The sequence below is a fragment of the Ylistrum balloti genome, unplaced genomic scaffold (genome assembly GCF_031769215.1).
Source record: "Ylistrum balloti isolate Yb309-2 unplaced genomic scaffold, AGI_CSIRO_Ybal_v1 Utg370452, whole genome shotgun sequence".
NCBI classification, from domain to species: domain Eukaryota; kingdom Metazoa; phylum Mollusca; class Bivalvia; order Pectinida; family Pectinidae; genus Ylistrum; species Ylistrum balloti.
Genome location: NW_026782300.1, coordinates 659,145 through 676,830, shown reverse-complemented (window position 1 = coordinate 676,830; position 17,686 = coordinate 659,145). Strand labels below are relative to the sequence as shown.

Here is a 17,686-nt window from a genome sequence, read left to right as displayed (position 1 = left end):
AATGAGCTTTAACACTTAATTATAGTATGTTGTAATATCACGATATTCCTGCCTTCTGTAATCATACAGCAGTGTTAATAACCAGGTACACAAGTCAAATGGTCAAATACTCTCATCAGTTTGAGTTACAAAACATTTAACAATATGTATATTTAATAAAACTAATATACAAAAATGTAATATGTTTTATCAGATCAATCTAAAATTGTATTTTATGTTTTAAGATAAAAGTGTTTACACATTCAAATTTCAATCACTGTGTGCTAACAATTGTTTGTAAACAGTTACTAAAGTTGCAATACAACCATTTGGTTTAGGATTCCATAATATCTACTTTAAAATGCCAAGAAAACTTTGCTCCTTTTCAATGACTGAAGCTGGCAGGAATTGCTAATTATTGAGGAGCAAATATATTCAATTTTCGAAGAAACAGGTGCTATGGTTTCCATTTCCTCTACCAGTAACATGGGAAAATCAGTGCTGTTTGAGAACACATGTACTTGACAGCTTATAAGAAAGATGTGATGCTGTATGGTAAACCTGCTACACTGTTGTATTTCTTGAAAATATTACATAATGTCATATTGTGTTGTTCGGAATGGAAAGAGGGCCATATATTAATATTTCGAATGCTACTGCAACACCAGTGTTTCTGTGTATATGAACTTGTCTGTTTAAGATAATTAATGAAATATGCCATTATTATTATAAAAAAAGAACCAATTAAGATATTTCTGACATAAATCATCCTAAATGAGATGACATCACAGAGCATGCAAGACCACTAAGTCAGCCTTGTCTACACGTTGATCAACTTAACTGTACTGGGTAGACAGATGTATTCGGCCATAATTATTCCTAACATGTGAAAAAAACATTTTTTTAGATTAAAACTTTGTTTGCTATCTACTGATCCTCAACTTAGTCTGTCCAAACGATTCTAGCATCACCTATCTTATACTCTTGGTGTATCAGTTTCTCTCTTCTCTAACGTAACTTTCTTTATCAAAGAAAAACAACTATGACTTACTTGATTATATATTTTAAAGCTGCATAAAATAACTAGTGACAGAGTACGACTTACCGTATACCCGAAATTTGATATAAATAATACACTTGAACGCCTCTAATCCAGCGGTCAGCAAAACTATAACACCATAGGATGACAACAGACGGCAAGTGATGCCTCCGATAGTCAGGGTGATAAAATTGATTTCTGCGGTGGTTACCTACAATAATGGGACCATTCTTTGCTAACATTCAACTAATTCCCATCATAATTATAATAAATCCTTTTATCAGTATTTTATCTCGATACCATTGTCGTGTCTTACCTGTTGGCACAGCTGAAAAGAATCCAGATGATCACATTACAGACAGTAAGTGCGTGAGATCTTGTTGAGTGACATCTCCATGTAAACTAACCGTACTTCCGGTAAAAATATTATTTACAACCACTTAAGCGACAGAAACGGAAGTATAAATGGCCCCGAACATGTACATTAGGAATGTAGGGAATCCCACCAATCAACATGAGCCAAGTTGAGAGAGATCGGTTTGTACTTGTTCTTGTGTGATTGGTCACAATACAGATCGTGGTACTATTTGATTGGTCAATTCAAGGGAAAGGGAATCCCCTCTGAACGGTGTGCCTTGGCAGGCTATAACGTCAATCAACACATGTTTTGACAGTTAGGATTTCTCTTTTTCTTCATTATTGTACCACAGTCGAGGGTTGCACCGACGGGAGGAAGATGAGGTGGAAATTACTGTATATAGGTGTCTTGGGACTTATTTTAATGTCGGGTAAGGTTTCCTTGTGTGCATTTTTATAACATTTTATGACTCTCGCCCATCCCCCCTTCGCAAAATCAGCCGGCATTTTGCATGTGGCACATTTTTGTTTCATAAAATTTTAAGATGCATCACCAGTTAAAGTTTTTCAAAAGTATTTGTTAACCCGGAAACTCACAATTTGGATTTGTGTAAATATTTGTGCCTTTGTTTCTTAAGAAAGAGTGAGTTTGTCCTAGGGTTTAAATAATTTGCAAGGACACCCCCTTGTGTTGGCGGTGTTCTGAAAATAGCTTGCGTGGCTTCACGCTTTGTAGTCTAAAATGCTATGTGCCTATTTAGCCGATATTTTTGTCTGTTTACTCTGTTTCAGCATCATTTGTATCGTAAATTTGACAGACCAACTTACCGAAAATTGATTTGATCGTAATTATGACCCTGTTCATATGCACGTATTTCATGGGAAACTTTTTTTGTCATGATGTAACTAAGGTCATACATCAGGATGAGAATGCTTTTAAGCCTACCAACCAGATCTAAAGCATCCTACTATATCCAGGTTGTAAAACCAAACACAATTATAATGTCTTGATTGTAGCTAAATTGAACTTATATTAATTGCCCCACCCCTTTTTGATCATAGAAAGAATATTTTCCAGTTTGGGGTATATTTTTTTTCTACTGATCATGTATAAAAACCTTCCAGGAGGAAGGTAGTGGATGATTTCAAATTAAGTTGAGTTGTTGAAGGCCAGACACTGACATTGATAACACTTCAGTAATAATTTTGAATGTATAAGTTGAATCACAATGCTAATAACTGACTGAGAAATTGACATCAACTTTTGAGGATAAAATCATAAACAAGGAATGAAACTTGATATTTCTTGAAGCAATAAGTCGATGCAGATTTTTAGGGACTTTGTGTACATTCTGGTCACAATATACCATTTATACTTAACACTGTTCTGATTTTGTTCAGTTGCTATATCAAAATCTTGGAAAATGGGTTAAGTCTTGTCCCTATTACTTCACATATCACATACATTTCAGTTTTGATGTTTGGAATGCTAGCACTTCTGATGTAGTTATTAAAAGAATAACATACTAGATTAACACGAAGGTCAAGGTTACGGATGAAGGACATGTTTAGAACTTGGCGTACAACCTTCATCACATCTTGGTTTTTTTATATCAGTGATAGCCTTATCTACCTTGATCAACAGGTGCTGAATGTTTCTACGTGTGTACTTTATTTTCCTTAATCAGCAGAATGCCCTCAAGATTTACATGCTCTGAGGTACAACTCTAACATTACTTGATCGGATAAAGATGCTGGTACAACAGGTTTTTTCTTTTACACACATGTTCCTGCAAACACACCAGTGTTGTCAAAGAGACAATTAATAAAGGTGTTTATGTAAACAATACACCGTGAATACTTGCAGTCCTACGTATGAGGCTGAGTATAGAGCCACAGTCCTGACAGGGCTGATATTATACACAGTAAATACCCTATGGATGAAGTCCTCTGTATCAGACTAGTGTAGTTAATGGCTCTGTGATGGGACTGGTACTTAAGTTAGCTGTCTCCAAGTTGTCAATATCACTAATGAATCTATGTCATCAGAAATATATGTACTGATATCTTAAACATGGTAATGATTGGAGTATATGTTTTGTTACTCCTCCAACAAGTGAAGAAACATGAGCACAAATCTGATTGATAGAATTCTCAAATTTATATGCTGTTATGCTAGTTGTCATTTAGGAGAATGGTCAGATATTCTGGTTATTTCACTGCTAAACCAACCACCTGTTCAGGTATATAGAATAGACTGTATTGATATGATAATTTACTATTTCTTGATATTTTACAATTTCGTGACATAGATTAAAAACTCCATTCTTGATCCTAGAAGGCATTTCTTACAAATTAAGACATGATTATGTTAAGTTTGTTACAATTTTGGTGCTCTTGTCTTCCAAATTCATTAGAACTGAAGCAATTTCTAGCGCTAATGCTTTTGTAATTTTGGTTTTTCTATAGTCACATTGGCACATTCAAGTAATCAATTTGTTAATGAACCAACAACGTGTACGTGGCTTACCTCTGAGTTGTAGTTTATATGTTGATGTAGCCATTGGTTTTATTTCCAAACCAAAATAGACAAGGACAACTGAAGTGTCAAGGGTTTCTTTGTGTGAATGTATTTAATGATGAAAATCATATGTTGATATAGAAATCTGTCAAACGGTAATGAAATATGATTAAAACATCATTTCTACCGATTTAATGTATGGCAGCTCTGTCTCAGAAAGAGAGTTAACACAGTTTTCTCTCATATTTGAAAGGAAGTTTAGTTTTAAACAGTGAAGTGTGTAGTTTTTGTACCACCTCACACTTTATACTTCCAATACTATTTAATATTTAAAATAAAGCTGAACTCAAATCTACCACACCTGACTAGTCATAGAAGGAAAAAAAATGTGCAAATTCTCTTCAAACAAGTGTTATGATAATGTGATAATTAAAAGGTATATATTTGGTTTTGACTCTCTTGATCTAGAGAAGTATATGGCTGCTGTTAGTTTCACCTCACTTCCCTTTTCATCATTCCTTTCAGTTTTTTTCTACCTAGTCTGTAGATTGCCATTGCAGTGCCTGTACATGTATACCTCTACATGTAATCTACAAGTTTCTTGATTGATGTTGCTAGTAGTCCAAACACATCTGATCTTCATCATAAATATGTACACCACACAAAATGGAAGACTGCATGTTTGCATTGACATAGTTTTTATCCATTGTCTTATTTTTTCATATTCAAATGAAAATAATTAGGAACAGTTCAACTTGTCCACACCTATGGCTCGACTTATAGATTTTTGTGGAAGATGGGTAAAGTTTCAGAATGGAAAAAGAAAAATAGAAACATAAAATAAAAATTACTTTTGTGAGAATTTCATTTTGTATTTCCTTTGATCTTTAGAGTTTAAAGTAAGTAAGATGTAGACACTCTAGTTTTGGTTTCAAGTATAATAGGTACCAGAGGCAATGACTAATATAGACATGTCTGGATTGTAAAACAAGAGCAGAATGGCATAGTTCACTTTGCAGATGTTTGTCAATAACAAATGAAACAGATATACTATGGCATTTTTGTTACTGTATGTTGATATTCCCGGTCTGTGTGTACTTTATAAATGGGATATGTTTGTCAAGCTACTTGTCCAGTATATTTCAACAATACCTTAGAATGTGGACTGTCTAGACATGAAGTCCAATAATTGAAACCTTAATCCCAAATATCAACTGGAGTCATAATGTAATAAGGAAGTGTTGCACTGATGTCTTTCAACACTTGCACCAAAATCATCATCACATTTCAAAACTAATTCAGCAGTGAGTTGACAGCATTATTAGCTCTTCCTCTTCTTGGAAGAGATGAGTTAATAAGAAAAAAAGTAGTTCCCTCTATCCCATTCCACCCTACCACCTACCTAATGGACATGATGGCTTACTGACCACTGTCTGGCTCAGTTAACTATCCCACAAGTTGATGTAGACAGTGAGTGATGCCCACAGCTGGTATTAATTATAAACAATACTGTTCTTAGTAATACAGATGTCCTGATAGTCAGTACTTTTGATATGTCAGTACCAGGGACTTCAGGTTTATATAGATCTACAGTAGATACCTTAGATACAGATGTGCGATATCCTGGTATATCAGTCATTGAAAATCCGGTCAGATTGTTGGACCAACTACACTCAGATCTTCTTCCAACAATTCAGCTGTTAACATGTGTCTATATCTTTCTGTCTTTATTTTTAACACCTTGATATGCAAACCATTATAGATAATTTGGTTCTAAGTCACTGTCTGTTTGTATAAAGGGTTACTAAGGTTAATAGAGGGTGAAGTCAAGGCTTGATTAGGCCATTTCCTTCTTGAATGAAATAATATATATGCGATGTTTTCTAGTGTTTGTAAAGCAACAAAACCACCTGGGTTATTTGGCAAGACACACAAATATGATATAGAACAAAGTTAATAACAAATCTTCATGGTGATGGCCCAATTAAGTCATTTCTTTCAATGTACTAAGGAAAAAATGGGGTCATGTATAGTAATTAACAGAGAGAAAGGTTCAAGGATTAATATTATTGGATGATTTGTGGTACTATTCTTGATCATATTGGATAATTTACTGTTGGTTTTATCTGCTTCACTTAATTAACCTGATCTATTATCTCTCTCCTCTTTCCCCTCTTTCTAACTTTAATCTAAATCTCACGAGATTCCTACCTAATTTCATGGCACTCCGCTATAAGTGTAACCTGTATTGTTCGAGTCTAGATTAAAAACAAAGCAATTAGCAGTGTAAACAGATAAAAGAAAGGAATCTTGCTTTCAGTTTAAAAGATATTTAGGTGTTTGATTCGAAGGCTGTGATCTTAAATGAAGCTATGTTCTGTTACGAAGCTATTTGATGCATTTCCTTTTCGTATTCTCTGTTATATGTTTCTCCTATAGTGAAACTCCACAGAATACATTATGACAGCAATGTGTTTCCCTACAGGCTTTCGCTCTCTTGGGAAGGTAGAGAGATTATCAAGAGCCATATTGTAGATGCCTGCCAAGGTTTTCTAGGATCATACTACTGTATGTATAGGAGATGTTGGTGATGTGGGGACACAAGTGCCTGGTACATTCTATCTTCTAGAGGAATGTAATGGATAAACACCAACAGATGTACTATTAAGTACATATCATTGTATCCCACAAAATCCTCAAAGTTTCTCACACCTGAAAAGTTTTGTTAGACTGAAAGCAGGGCATTGAGCTTATTCAAGGACAATGAAAAAGTACTTGAACAACAGTCATCAGCATTTCAGCTGAACCTAGACAAGATTTTGATTGTGGTATTTCGGTATCAAATAGTCCCTATAAAGTTCCTTACACCAGCCACAAAATGCTTAGATTTTTATACCCAAGTTTCTTACATGTAATGTAATTAACCTCGGAGAACCTGTTATTATAACTGTTATTATAACTATACCACCTTACCTATAGAAGATTTATAAACACCTCACACCATAGCGTCACAAAATACAACACGGTGCTGGTCCCAGTTTAGACTAACCCCTTATCCAATGGTTGTTATACTCGTACATGTATATGTTGTATACAAGTGTTGAAAGAGAAGGAACACCTCTTTTCAAAAATTTATGAATCATGTTTTGTCTTGAAAGTAAGAGACTACAAGCCCAGCAATTTCAAACCGCATAGATATTATGTTCTTACGGTACACCTTGTTTATCCATGAAGAAGCCCATGCATGTCTAAAACAATTCAGTAAAAATGATGTTATGTAATTTCTTCATCCAATAAGCCCAACCCTTCCATTTGAGTTTGTGCCAACCTCCATAGCAATTTGCATGATGAATATGGTATTTTTTTTTTTTTTTTTTATAACTTCAAATAAGATAAAAAGATACCCTGGTGTACCATTTAGTAGCTAGAATTATAGAATTACCACATAATTCTATTTCTTGTCTGAAATTATCTGAAGTCACAATGCAGGTCAGTTTGTAGAGAGTCTGATTATAGTGTGGTGTTAAGTGTAATGTCTGATAACATGATTACATTTGGTACCCAGCTAGATGACAGAAAAATGGGATGAATGAATATTTGAATGTTGAAGGAATGTAAGAAATTAAACTGACCTTCGTCCATCACATATTGACAATACCTTAGTTCAAGTATAACTTTATCAAGCTGGTTTAGCCAAGTTTGGTCTTGTTTTGTAGCTGAGATTTGGAATTGCAGAAATAATCTTACTTAATTTGATGAATTCTTTCTCAGAGAAATTACATTGATTGAAGTAGCATCAAGAATCTGAATCAATGATCACACATGAGAATTTTTGTGTGAAATTTATATTTACCAGTGCTCCAGATAGCCTGCGTGAATGCGTTTTCACGCACAATATTTCTAATTTCACGCTAGGAAAAAAATAAGATTTGCGTCATTAACCCGTGCGAAATCCGGACTCTGCGTCAATGTCCGGCTCCAATATTACGTAGTTAGAAAACTCAATAATCTAAGTCAAACAGACACTTATCAAGTAAACGAAACTCAACAAGCGCTTTCTTGATCGTGATTATAAACCAGTCGCATAGCAAATATGTGTCAAAAATGTTTACAAATTCAGTGTTACCCTAATATGGAAAAACCCGTTATAAAGGTAGGAGTTGTCAAAAAGTTATCTGGAGCACTGTTTACGATTAATCTTATTTATATTTAGCAGGGTTATGTGCGGCCCAAGAAGGTGAAGATGAAGATGTTACTGTTGAAGAAAGTGTAGGCAAAAGTCGTGAAGGTTCCAGAACAGATGATGAAGTTGTTCAGAGGTAAGTAATGATGAGTTAAAGCGAAAAAATAACTTTTTTTTTATGGAGTATTCAAGTTTTTTTTTTGCACTGCTTCAGGGATGGGACCGTTGGCTTTGAATTTGGGGGGAAAGTGAGCAACAACAATAAGTTAAATTGGGGAAAACAATAAAACACAAAGATGTTTGAATTTTGTCATAACTACCGCTAATAGGTTTATTTCTCTCCAATAGAGGTAATATACATTGTTCAGCCATCTAAATCCAGAGATGACTTTAAATAGGTTGTATATGGGGTGATACCATCCGGACACTTTCAATATTCATAAACCACCATTAATTCTGGGAGTTTAATTCTTAGATTGGAGAAATATGAGGTCATTGCTATTGGGAATGAGGTCTATATTCAAAAAAAAAAATTGCAGAAAAAGATTTATCATTTTTCTTGTTAGTACATTTTCTGTATTTTAGCACTTATCAGTAGTTAAAATGCTAACTTACTGGATATCTGTCTAACAAGAAGTCCATGCCCGAAAATAAGCCCACCCAAAGGATCGTTTAATAAAATTACAATTGACTATTAATACACACACTGTGATAATCCCATCCATGATCCTTATTTAATGTGAAAAAAATAACATATTAAACATTTAAAGAATTCCCCCAATCCCCAATGGGTTTGCTTCTTACCCATAAAATACTACAGTGGGGGACAGGGGGGTTGGGAGTACAAACAGAAATGTGTAGAAAAGATGTTTCTTCAGGTGGGAATTTACCTGTAGCTAACTGAGGTTGTTGGAAGTGTTTGAGTAGCAAGATGTGTGAAACCATTTACCTAAGAATCCATTAGCCTTTATGACCTTATGTTTGATTATGGTTTCTAAAACGGGATAGCTTGATCTTCTGTCCATTGCCTGTAGGTGTAGTTTTAGATATAATCATTTAGGTGCTGACAGAATTTTTATGATTGCCATATCTCTTGGCTTCTTGTCTGTCTTTCTCAACTATTATTATACTGCCTGGAGGTATACAATTTCACTAGAGGAAGGAATAATGGATTGGATCATTGTTTCCTCATTCTTGAAAAGTTTAAACTTCATAAAATGCAGAATTCATATATCATATCATTCAAACTGTAACATATTGTGTAATTTTCATTGTCTCTGTAACACAATCCTCTTTTGCTTCATTTATTGAGACTAATAGTAATGCTAGTCTGAACTGGTGTTCAGTAAAGTAGTGAAATAGCCACCAGCTACTACTAGGAGACCCCACCTCAAAATGGCCATGTTTGTTCATAGGGCAATGAACCCAACAAATAAACATCTGCAAGGCAGTACTCAATCAATAGGCCGATAAACCTGACTCTCAGAGACCCCTACGGAGTCAACAATACTCTAAAAATTAGGGTCTGGTACACTGTGGTCTCTACAGAATCCAATACCCTATACATCAGGGGCTGGTACACTGTGGTCTCTATAGAATCCAATACCCTATACATCAGGGGCTGGTACACTGTGACCTCTACAGAATTCGTGATACACCATGCGTTAGGGGCTGGTTCACTGTGGTCTCTATAGAATCCAATACCCTATACATCAGGGGCTGGTACACTGTGACCTCTACAGAATTCGTGATACACCATGCGTTATGGGCTGGTTCACTGTGGTCTCTATAGAATCCAATACCCTATACATCAGGGGCTGGTACACTGTGACCTCTACAGAATTCGTGATACACCATGCGTTAGGGGCTGGTACACTGTATGGTCTCTACAGAATCCAATATCCAGGGGCTGGTACATTGTGACCTTACCAGAACCCCAGATAACCCATGTGTTAGCTGGGCTGTAACACTGTAGTCTCTACAGAGTCCCTGATACTTATCAGGGGATGGTACACTAGTGCTTCTAAAGAATTTGATGCCCTATACATCAGAGGCTGGTACACTGTATGGTCTCTACAGAATTTGTGATATACCATGCATTAGGGGCTGGTACACTGACCTCTACAGAATACCTGATATGCCATACATCAGAGGCTGGTACACTAACCTCTACAGAATACCTGATATGTCATACATCAGGGTCTGGTACACTGTGACCTTTACAGGATCTCTGATCATAATCCATACATCAGGGGTTGGTACACTGTAACCTCTACAGAATACCTGATATGTGATACATCATAGTCTGGTACAATGTGACCTCTACAGAATACCTGATATGCCATACATCAGGGGTTGGTACACTGTGACCTCTACAGAATCATGCCCCATACACCAGCAACTGGAACACTTTATCATCACTTTCCCAAACTGACATAATCAAATGCTTTTAAAAGTCTTATTATCACTGTCAAATTTAAACATCATTATAAGTTAAAAAGTCCTAATGATTTTGTTTAAATCAAGATTAAAAAAACATCAGAGCTACTGTCTGATCATGGAAAATAAATCATTTTTTTGACTGATAATTAGTATTTAAGTATCCATCGATCATTACAATGTACATAATGTCCGAGTCAAAAGACTAGAAAACCTGATGGCTAATTACAAAATTGTTTGCTATATATATCTGTAGAGTGAGGATAACAGGCTTGGAGATTTATACTATTGCCATAAGTCCACCATCTGTTCCTTCCGTAAATCATTTTACAGGTATAGCACAATGTAGTTTTTAAACAGATCCTGCAGTGTAAGGCACAGCTAGTGTAATCAGAATTGCAGGGTTGGAACCAGTTTTCTATAGCATTGGTTCTTTCTTCATGAATTAATAAAAAAGTCATGGCACAAAATGCCGGGGATACAAAAAATCAGTTTTAAGTTTAGATTGAAAATTTAGGTAACAGAAGTTCAGATTTTTAAAAAGTCCTAATTGTGTCTTTTTACGTTTCTAAATAATGTTATTTTTCTGTCAATATAATGTTTATTTCTTCATTTTCCAGCAGTGCAATTTTATAATCTGGGATTTTGTTTTTGTTATCTCCCTTGAAGACATTAATCAATACCCGATAATACATAATAATAGTAGTATGAATCATTATACAATTATATCTCCACATAGCAATCATTACAATGATATCTGTTTGATCGTAAATCTTCTGGAATGAAGGCTGGTAGTATTTATAGAAAATTTAACAAGGCGAGCATATTTTTCGTTAAAAATGTATTGTAATATTATATCAAGCTTTATTTATATGTGTATATCACTTATATTGAAGAATCTCATGTAAGCTCATTTTAGCAAATTTAAACGAGAAACATACATGTATAAACTTGGATAAATATCTTTAACTTTGAATTTACATTGTCAGCAATATTAATGTAAACACAAACATTAGCTTAAATGTGAAAACAAACAAAACAAATTATGTAAATTACATATATAATCATTACATTCTTGAAAACATATTATGAATGTATCAATGTTGTAACTTTGTGAAGCACATGTAATTTCTATTTGTAAGGTAAACATGATGATTTGTTTACACAATATTAGCACAGTGATTTACCATTGACTTATAATGTAAGGTATAATTTATCAAAACATAGTAATGAGGTAATCAAATATTTCTTATGATTTTCTCAGGAAGTTGTTTATACCAAATCATCTTAAGAAAATAAAGAACAAAAATTACTTTTTTTTGGTGTAAGTAATGTATTTTAGAATACATTGGCATATATTTAGTCTTCTTTGATGTATTCCAACAAATTGAAAACCCTTTTGTGTATAGATTATAGGTAAAAGTACTAATATTAGAAGCAAATGACTGTAGAAATGTTTCTGTATTTCTGAACAGATAACTAGGTAGGTGTTTATTGGTGTTGAGAATGTGAACTTAATGAGGGGGAATGGTCATAGGTACTTATATATAGCTATATAGACTGAAGGAAAACTCATAAAGCCCACACACTACAACTGTAAACAGCAAATTGACAAGTCCCTGTAGAATAACACATGTGGCAGTCATTAGTCTCTCAACAGAAATCTCTATTTTCACCTTATCTGTCATCATCTAGGAGTATATTTAACAGTACATTTATTTCTTGGACACCTGACTACTATGCTCTTATTTTGTGCAACACTGAGAGATTTTCTAAAATCAAGGTCCTTTCTGTGTTTGCAGCAATATGGCTAATAAAAGATTATGCATTGTATGCATTGCAAGCATCTGCGTGATGCTGAACCTAACCTGGGTTTGGTATAGCTGGAGAATGTGTTTACCTGGACTATTTATAGAAATTAATGGTGTTCATGTGTAAATTATAGAGATGTATCAGTTACAGAAACTGGCTCTTAGAAATTTCAACCAAATCAACATTGGTTCCTAGTCTAATACAATCAGCAGACTTTCAAACAACCAATCTTCATAGGCTTGGCACCTAGTCTGATACAGTGACCCTTCAAACACACGGTACCTAGTCTGATACAGTGAACCTTCAAACACACGGTACCTAGTCTGATACAGTGAACCTTCAAACACACGGTACCTAGTCTGGTACAGTGAACCTTCAAACACACGTACTTAGTCTGATACAGTGAACCTTCAAACACACAGTACTTAGTCTGATACAGTGAACCTTCAAACACACGGTACCTAGTCTGATACAGTGAACCTTCAAACACACAGTACCTAGTCTGACACAGTGAACCTTCAAACACACGGTACCTAGTCTGATACAGTGAACCTTCAAACACACGGTACCTAGTCTGATACAGTGAACCTTCAAACACACAGTACCTAGTCTGATACAAACTGAACCTTCAGACACACCGTACCTAGTCGGATACAAACTGAACCTTCAAACACACAGTACCTAGTCTGATACAAACAGTCAGCCTTCAAACACACAGTACTTAGTCTGATACAGTCAACCTTCACACACTTGGTACCTAGTCTGATATAAATAGCCAACCTTCATACACTTTGGTTCCAAGTATGATACAAACAAATGACCTTCAGGCACTGACCTTCATATGCATGGTACCTATTGAGATACACTTGGTTCTTAGTCTGATACACACAGCTGAGCTTAAGTCAGACAATGACCTTCATACCTCTGTTCCTAGTGTAATAAAAAAAAACAGGCGACCTAGTCAGATGCTGACCTTCATGCACTTGGTATAGTCAGATAAAAACATTGGCCCTTCAGACACCATTATGATCTATTAACACCGATACCTTCCTTCATAATCAGACCCTAAGATATGAATTCTGATCATGACCTTGACATTCAAGTGGAGACAAGAAGGTACATTGACCTTTTTGAAGGTCATATCTCCCTCGTATTGTTAATTCCCTTTATCTAACTCATTTTAGATTACTATAGGGTTGTGTTCTAAAGGCTATGAACTCTTTTGAGAAAATTCTGGATGTACAGTATATAAACAAATCATGTCTCTGACCTTCCACTCAATAGTACTACTTTATCCCTTCCTCCTACGGACCCACCAAACATACACCTACCTAATTGCTAGCTACACACCAGACTGTAGGTGTATGTATGTGTGCTGTAATCGGATGCCTTGCCATGTATGGCCACAGGTGCTGCACAATTTGTATTTGTATTGCTCTACACCACTGCAATGTGTACACAACAAGCTACTGTGGAGCTCTGTCAACATGTGTTATAGAGATGTAGCTCAAGGAAGGATTGCTTGCTTAACAGCTCCCTTTGGTGGTGAATAGGGACATAAATATACCAATTACACCTTGGCATTTGTTAATTACATCATTTGTCATAATTTGTTTTCTTTCAAAAAAATCCACTGAGCCATAAGATATATACTTTTTTGACATCGAAGGTGGTGAAATGGATGGCTCACATGGTTTTAGTTCAGTGACCTTGACCTGTTGTCAAGTAGACAGTTGTCAAAAAAACAAACAGTTACTACTCTTATAGAACTAGAGACTATAGAGATGTGTCATGAAAGTGCAAAGCATGCAACATAATTAGATTTTTGCAACTAAATGACCTTGACCCACATGCAAGGTCAGAGGTCAAACTTTTTTTTTTTAAAAAACCAAGAAAACTAGCACAAAACTGATGTCAAGGCTACAGTACCTATGAGCCAGTATAAATTGTCACAGTTTTAAAATCTGTTTTCAACCTCTGACAACCCCGACTCATTTTTTAAAATTCATTTCCAGTATTAATCACAGAAATAAAGTTCAGAGTAAAATCAGAGGAGTAATACATGTACTTTAAACTTCAACTGTTCTCGTGAATTCTAGCATAAGTACACTTGTACAAGAATGTAATGAAATTGAAGAGTTATCATTTATTTCATCTGAAACAGTATTCATTCAATTACAATACACATCATTTCAGCAAAAGACCTCCTCATGCAGCCTTTAAAAGTATTGCTGTGTTTTTATTAGTAATCCCTTGATGGATACAATATTGATCAAATTGTTGTATAGCTTTAGCTACAGACCCATAAATATAACAGTACACAGACTTTATCAGTTTCATAGATATCTACCTTCATGAAATTTACGTCCATGCAGTATACACATGTTACTAATTAAACTTAATAACATCAATATAGATTCTTTGATAAAGTAATTCACTGTACACATTTTACAATATTAATCACACGAGACACTCGAGTACATGAAATTTCAAATTGATAGTCTATCGAAAACTTGACACGAACCAGTAATGCTAAGATGAGAATAATTTGATAAAACCAAAAGATAATTACTTAATGGGCTGAAGAGGATTAGTTGTTTTCCATGCATGATGACCAGTCTATCAGGTTGTATATATAAAGATATATTTACCACCATTACTGTCCTTTGATAGTAGATATTTGCATCAATATTTGACTTTGCTGCCTTCAGAAAGTAGATACAACACAAAGATCTTGTGTTGCTTGTCTCACTATATCATATCAGTGAACAGCTTCAACGGTTTTTATTCAAGTAAAAAAACTCTGGAAATATAAAAAAATTGGAACCGACAACAGACTAAAGTCACCCTCTAGCATCAAAACACTTTATGTACTTATTAACATTAAACCCATGCCTTATGCATATTGCAGTTCCAAATACATTTTTCAGTGTCCTTTAATAAGCCCACTCCTGACTTTGAGTCAGTGATAATTGGGTAAATACGGTATTAAATATTCTATGCTTTGATTAATTAACATGTATGTTTGTATAGGAAATAAAACCTCTGGAAATTCTGTATATTTCAGGGAAGAAGAGGCCATACAATTGGATGGGTTGAATGTGGCACAGATGAAAGAGCTTCGTGAGAAGGCCGAGAAACATGCATTCCAGGCAGAGGTTAACAGAATGATGAAACTCATCATTAACTCTCTGTACAAGAATAAGGAGGTAAAAAAATATACAGTTCTTATACAACATTTATCATCTTTACTTTTTTGCATTATTCTAAAAATAGTGGAGTGGTCTTATCAAGTGCCTGAAGTTTTACTAAACTATCATTATTTCCTCTTAAGTCCTCAATTAATGCGAACACTAAGTACAAACCTTCTCAAAGGACTAAACATCAAAAAATAAAAAGGTGATTTAGATTTTGATAATAGTATAGTTTCATTTTCAAAAGAAAATTTTTTATGTTTACTATAAAAGCAACTTAAATAGCAATGAAATTGACCTTTTATTTTGCAGATTTTCCTCAGGGAATTGATTTCCAATGCCTCCGATGCTTTGGATAAGATTCGATTTATGAGTCTTACAGACAAAGATGCTTTGTCTGCTACAGAGGAACTCAGTATCAAAATTAAGGTAGGTCCAGATATCTTGTTAGTATAAGTCAATTGTATTTATAATTTTGCTTTTATGTTTCAGTATGAAATATTTCTGTTAAGTCTCCTGATTTGTCTTTCCCAATATTACTGAATGTTTGTTTCAGTAGAGATTATTGCATTTCACAAAATATATGCTTTATATTTGATCAGTATAAACTTAAACATGTATGGTACTATTTTGTGACCTGTGTCCATTGCCCAAAAGAGTTCCATACAAATGATTGTTATCACTCATTCTTTAAGAAATTGATTTGAATAGTCAGTTAATTGATGGCATACATGAATAATTGACAAGGTATTAATTAGAAAATATTAAGGGAGATAACTCTTAGCAGAAATGTGAACTTTTAATATGTAAGGTACCTTACATCCTTAATATAAAAATAAGGTGTAGTGATTTACTGTTGCTGAGCAACTTTAATAGCATCAGTGTCATGTTCTACTTGTAGATATACTGGGGAAATGTAATTCTTTGTGTTAGAAATGATACTTGTGGTAGTGCCAAGCATCCACTTCCCTGTAATGTATAGGGGAATTGCAGATATAAAATCTGGAAAACAGAAACTGTGAGTGGGAAGATGTACAGCATACGTAAACACTAGTATGTGCTTATAAATAGAATGTGTTGGGTTGTGGTCCGAATCACATTAATGCTTGAATAGGATGGTGTATCCAAACTGTTCTCTTGAAACAAATTCTGATTTTCTTTGATAGTGCCTCAATGTTAAATTTTTGATTTGTTTTGTGTAGATTAGAATTATTCAACATTCAACAGGATTAATACTCTGGTAATACTGTTAGTTTTCTTTCTATCATTGAATGTTTTGGTTTCATTAAAAAAAAAAAGAAAAAATTAAAAAACAAAACATTTTTATGCAAATCTAAGTTAGATGGTAGAAATGTGATTTTCAGCTCTTGACTATTATGTTTCATTGTATGTGTGAAGTTTATGAAAAATATGTTTTAAAAGCAAGAAAAACAGTTAAACATTTCTTGTTTGTTTGGATAACTTGTGTAAAACATTACTTATTCTGTCCCTAATCAACATACTGGCTAGTTTCCATATCACCTTAGCTGTTAATATCATATAAAACAACTTTTTTCCATATTACTGTGGCAGTATTTGAAAGATTGAGAAATTCTTGCGATGCACAATCATTGAATACATAAACTACCTGTAGATGAGAACAATTATTGATTGGGTACTTCTTTGATGTTTTCATTAAAGTCAGTAATTGTTACTATCGGGCATCTAACACTCTAATCTAAAATCAAAAACCACCTGATTTAAGAGACCACATTTCATGTCTCTTATTGTAGCTATTTCACTGACAACTGAACCTGTATTAGAGAACACTTGGGTTAAGAGACCACATTTCATGTCTCTTATTGTAGCTATTTCACTGATAACTGAACCTGTATTAGAGAACACTTGGGTTAAGAGACCACATTTCATGTCTCTTATTTTAGCTATTTCACTGACAACTAAACCTGTATTAGAGAACACCTGGGTTAAGAGACCACATTTCATGTCTCTTATTTTAGCTATTTCACTGACAACTGAACCTGTATTAGAGAACACCTGGGTTAAGAGACCACATTTCATGTCTCTTATTGTAGCTATTTCACTGACAACTGAACCTGTATTAGAGAACACCTGGGTTAAGAGACCACATTTCATGTCTCTTATTGTAGCTATTTCACTGACAA

General features: G+C 34.5%; 2 protein-coding genes across 3 annotated transcripts in view; one reads left to right on the top strand and one right to left on the bottom strand.

Annotated features, from left to right (window-relative positions):
* The window catches only part of LOC132555125 (putative tetratricopeptide repeat protein 41), a 41,823-nt gene extending 40,419 nt beyond the window's left edge, over window positions 1-1,404 (bottom strand). For both annotated transcript variants that reach the window (XM_060219467.1, XM_060219468.1), the window contains exon 1: window positions 1,335-1,404. The gene's annotated coding sequence lies outside the window, so the exon portion shown is untranslated. The remainder of the gene's footprint in view (window positions 1-1,334) is intronic.
* Window positions 1,405-1,704: 300 nt separating this feature from the next.
* Window positions 1,705-17,686, top strand: part of LOC132555110 (mesocentin-like) — a 39,183-nt gene continuing 23,201 nt past the window's right edge. The window contains 4 exon segments of the mRNA XM_060219454.1: window positions 1,705-1,806; window positions 8,110-8,215; window positions 15,398-15,539; window positions 15,837-15,953. Of these exon segments, the coding sequence (XP_060075437.1) occupies window positions 1,755-1,806; window positions 8,110-8,215; window positions 15,398-15,539; window positions 15,837-15,953 (417 nt within the window). The 5' untranslated portion in view covers window positions 1,705-1,754.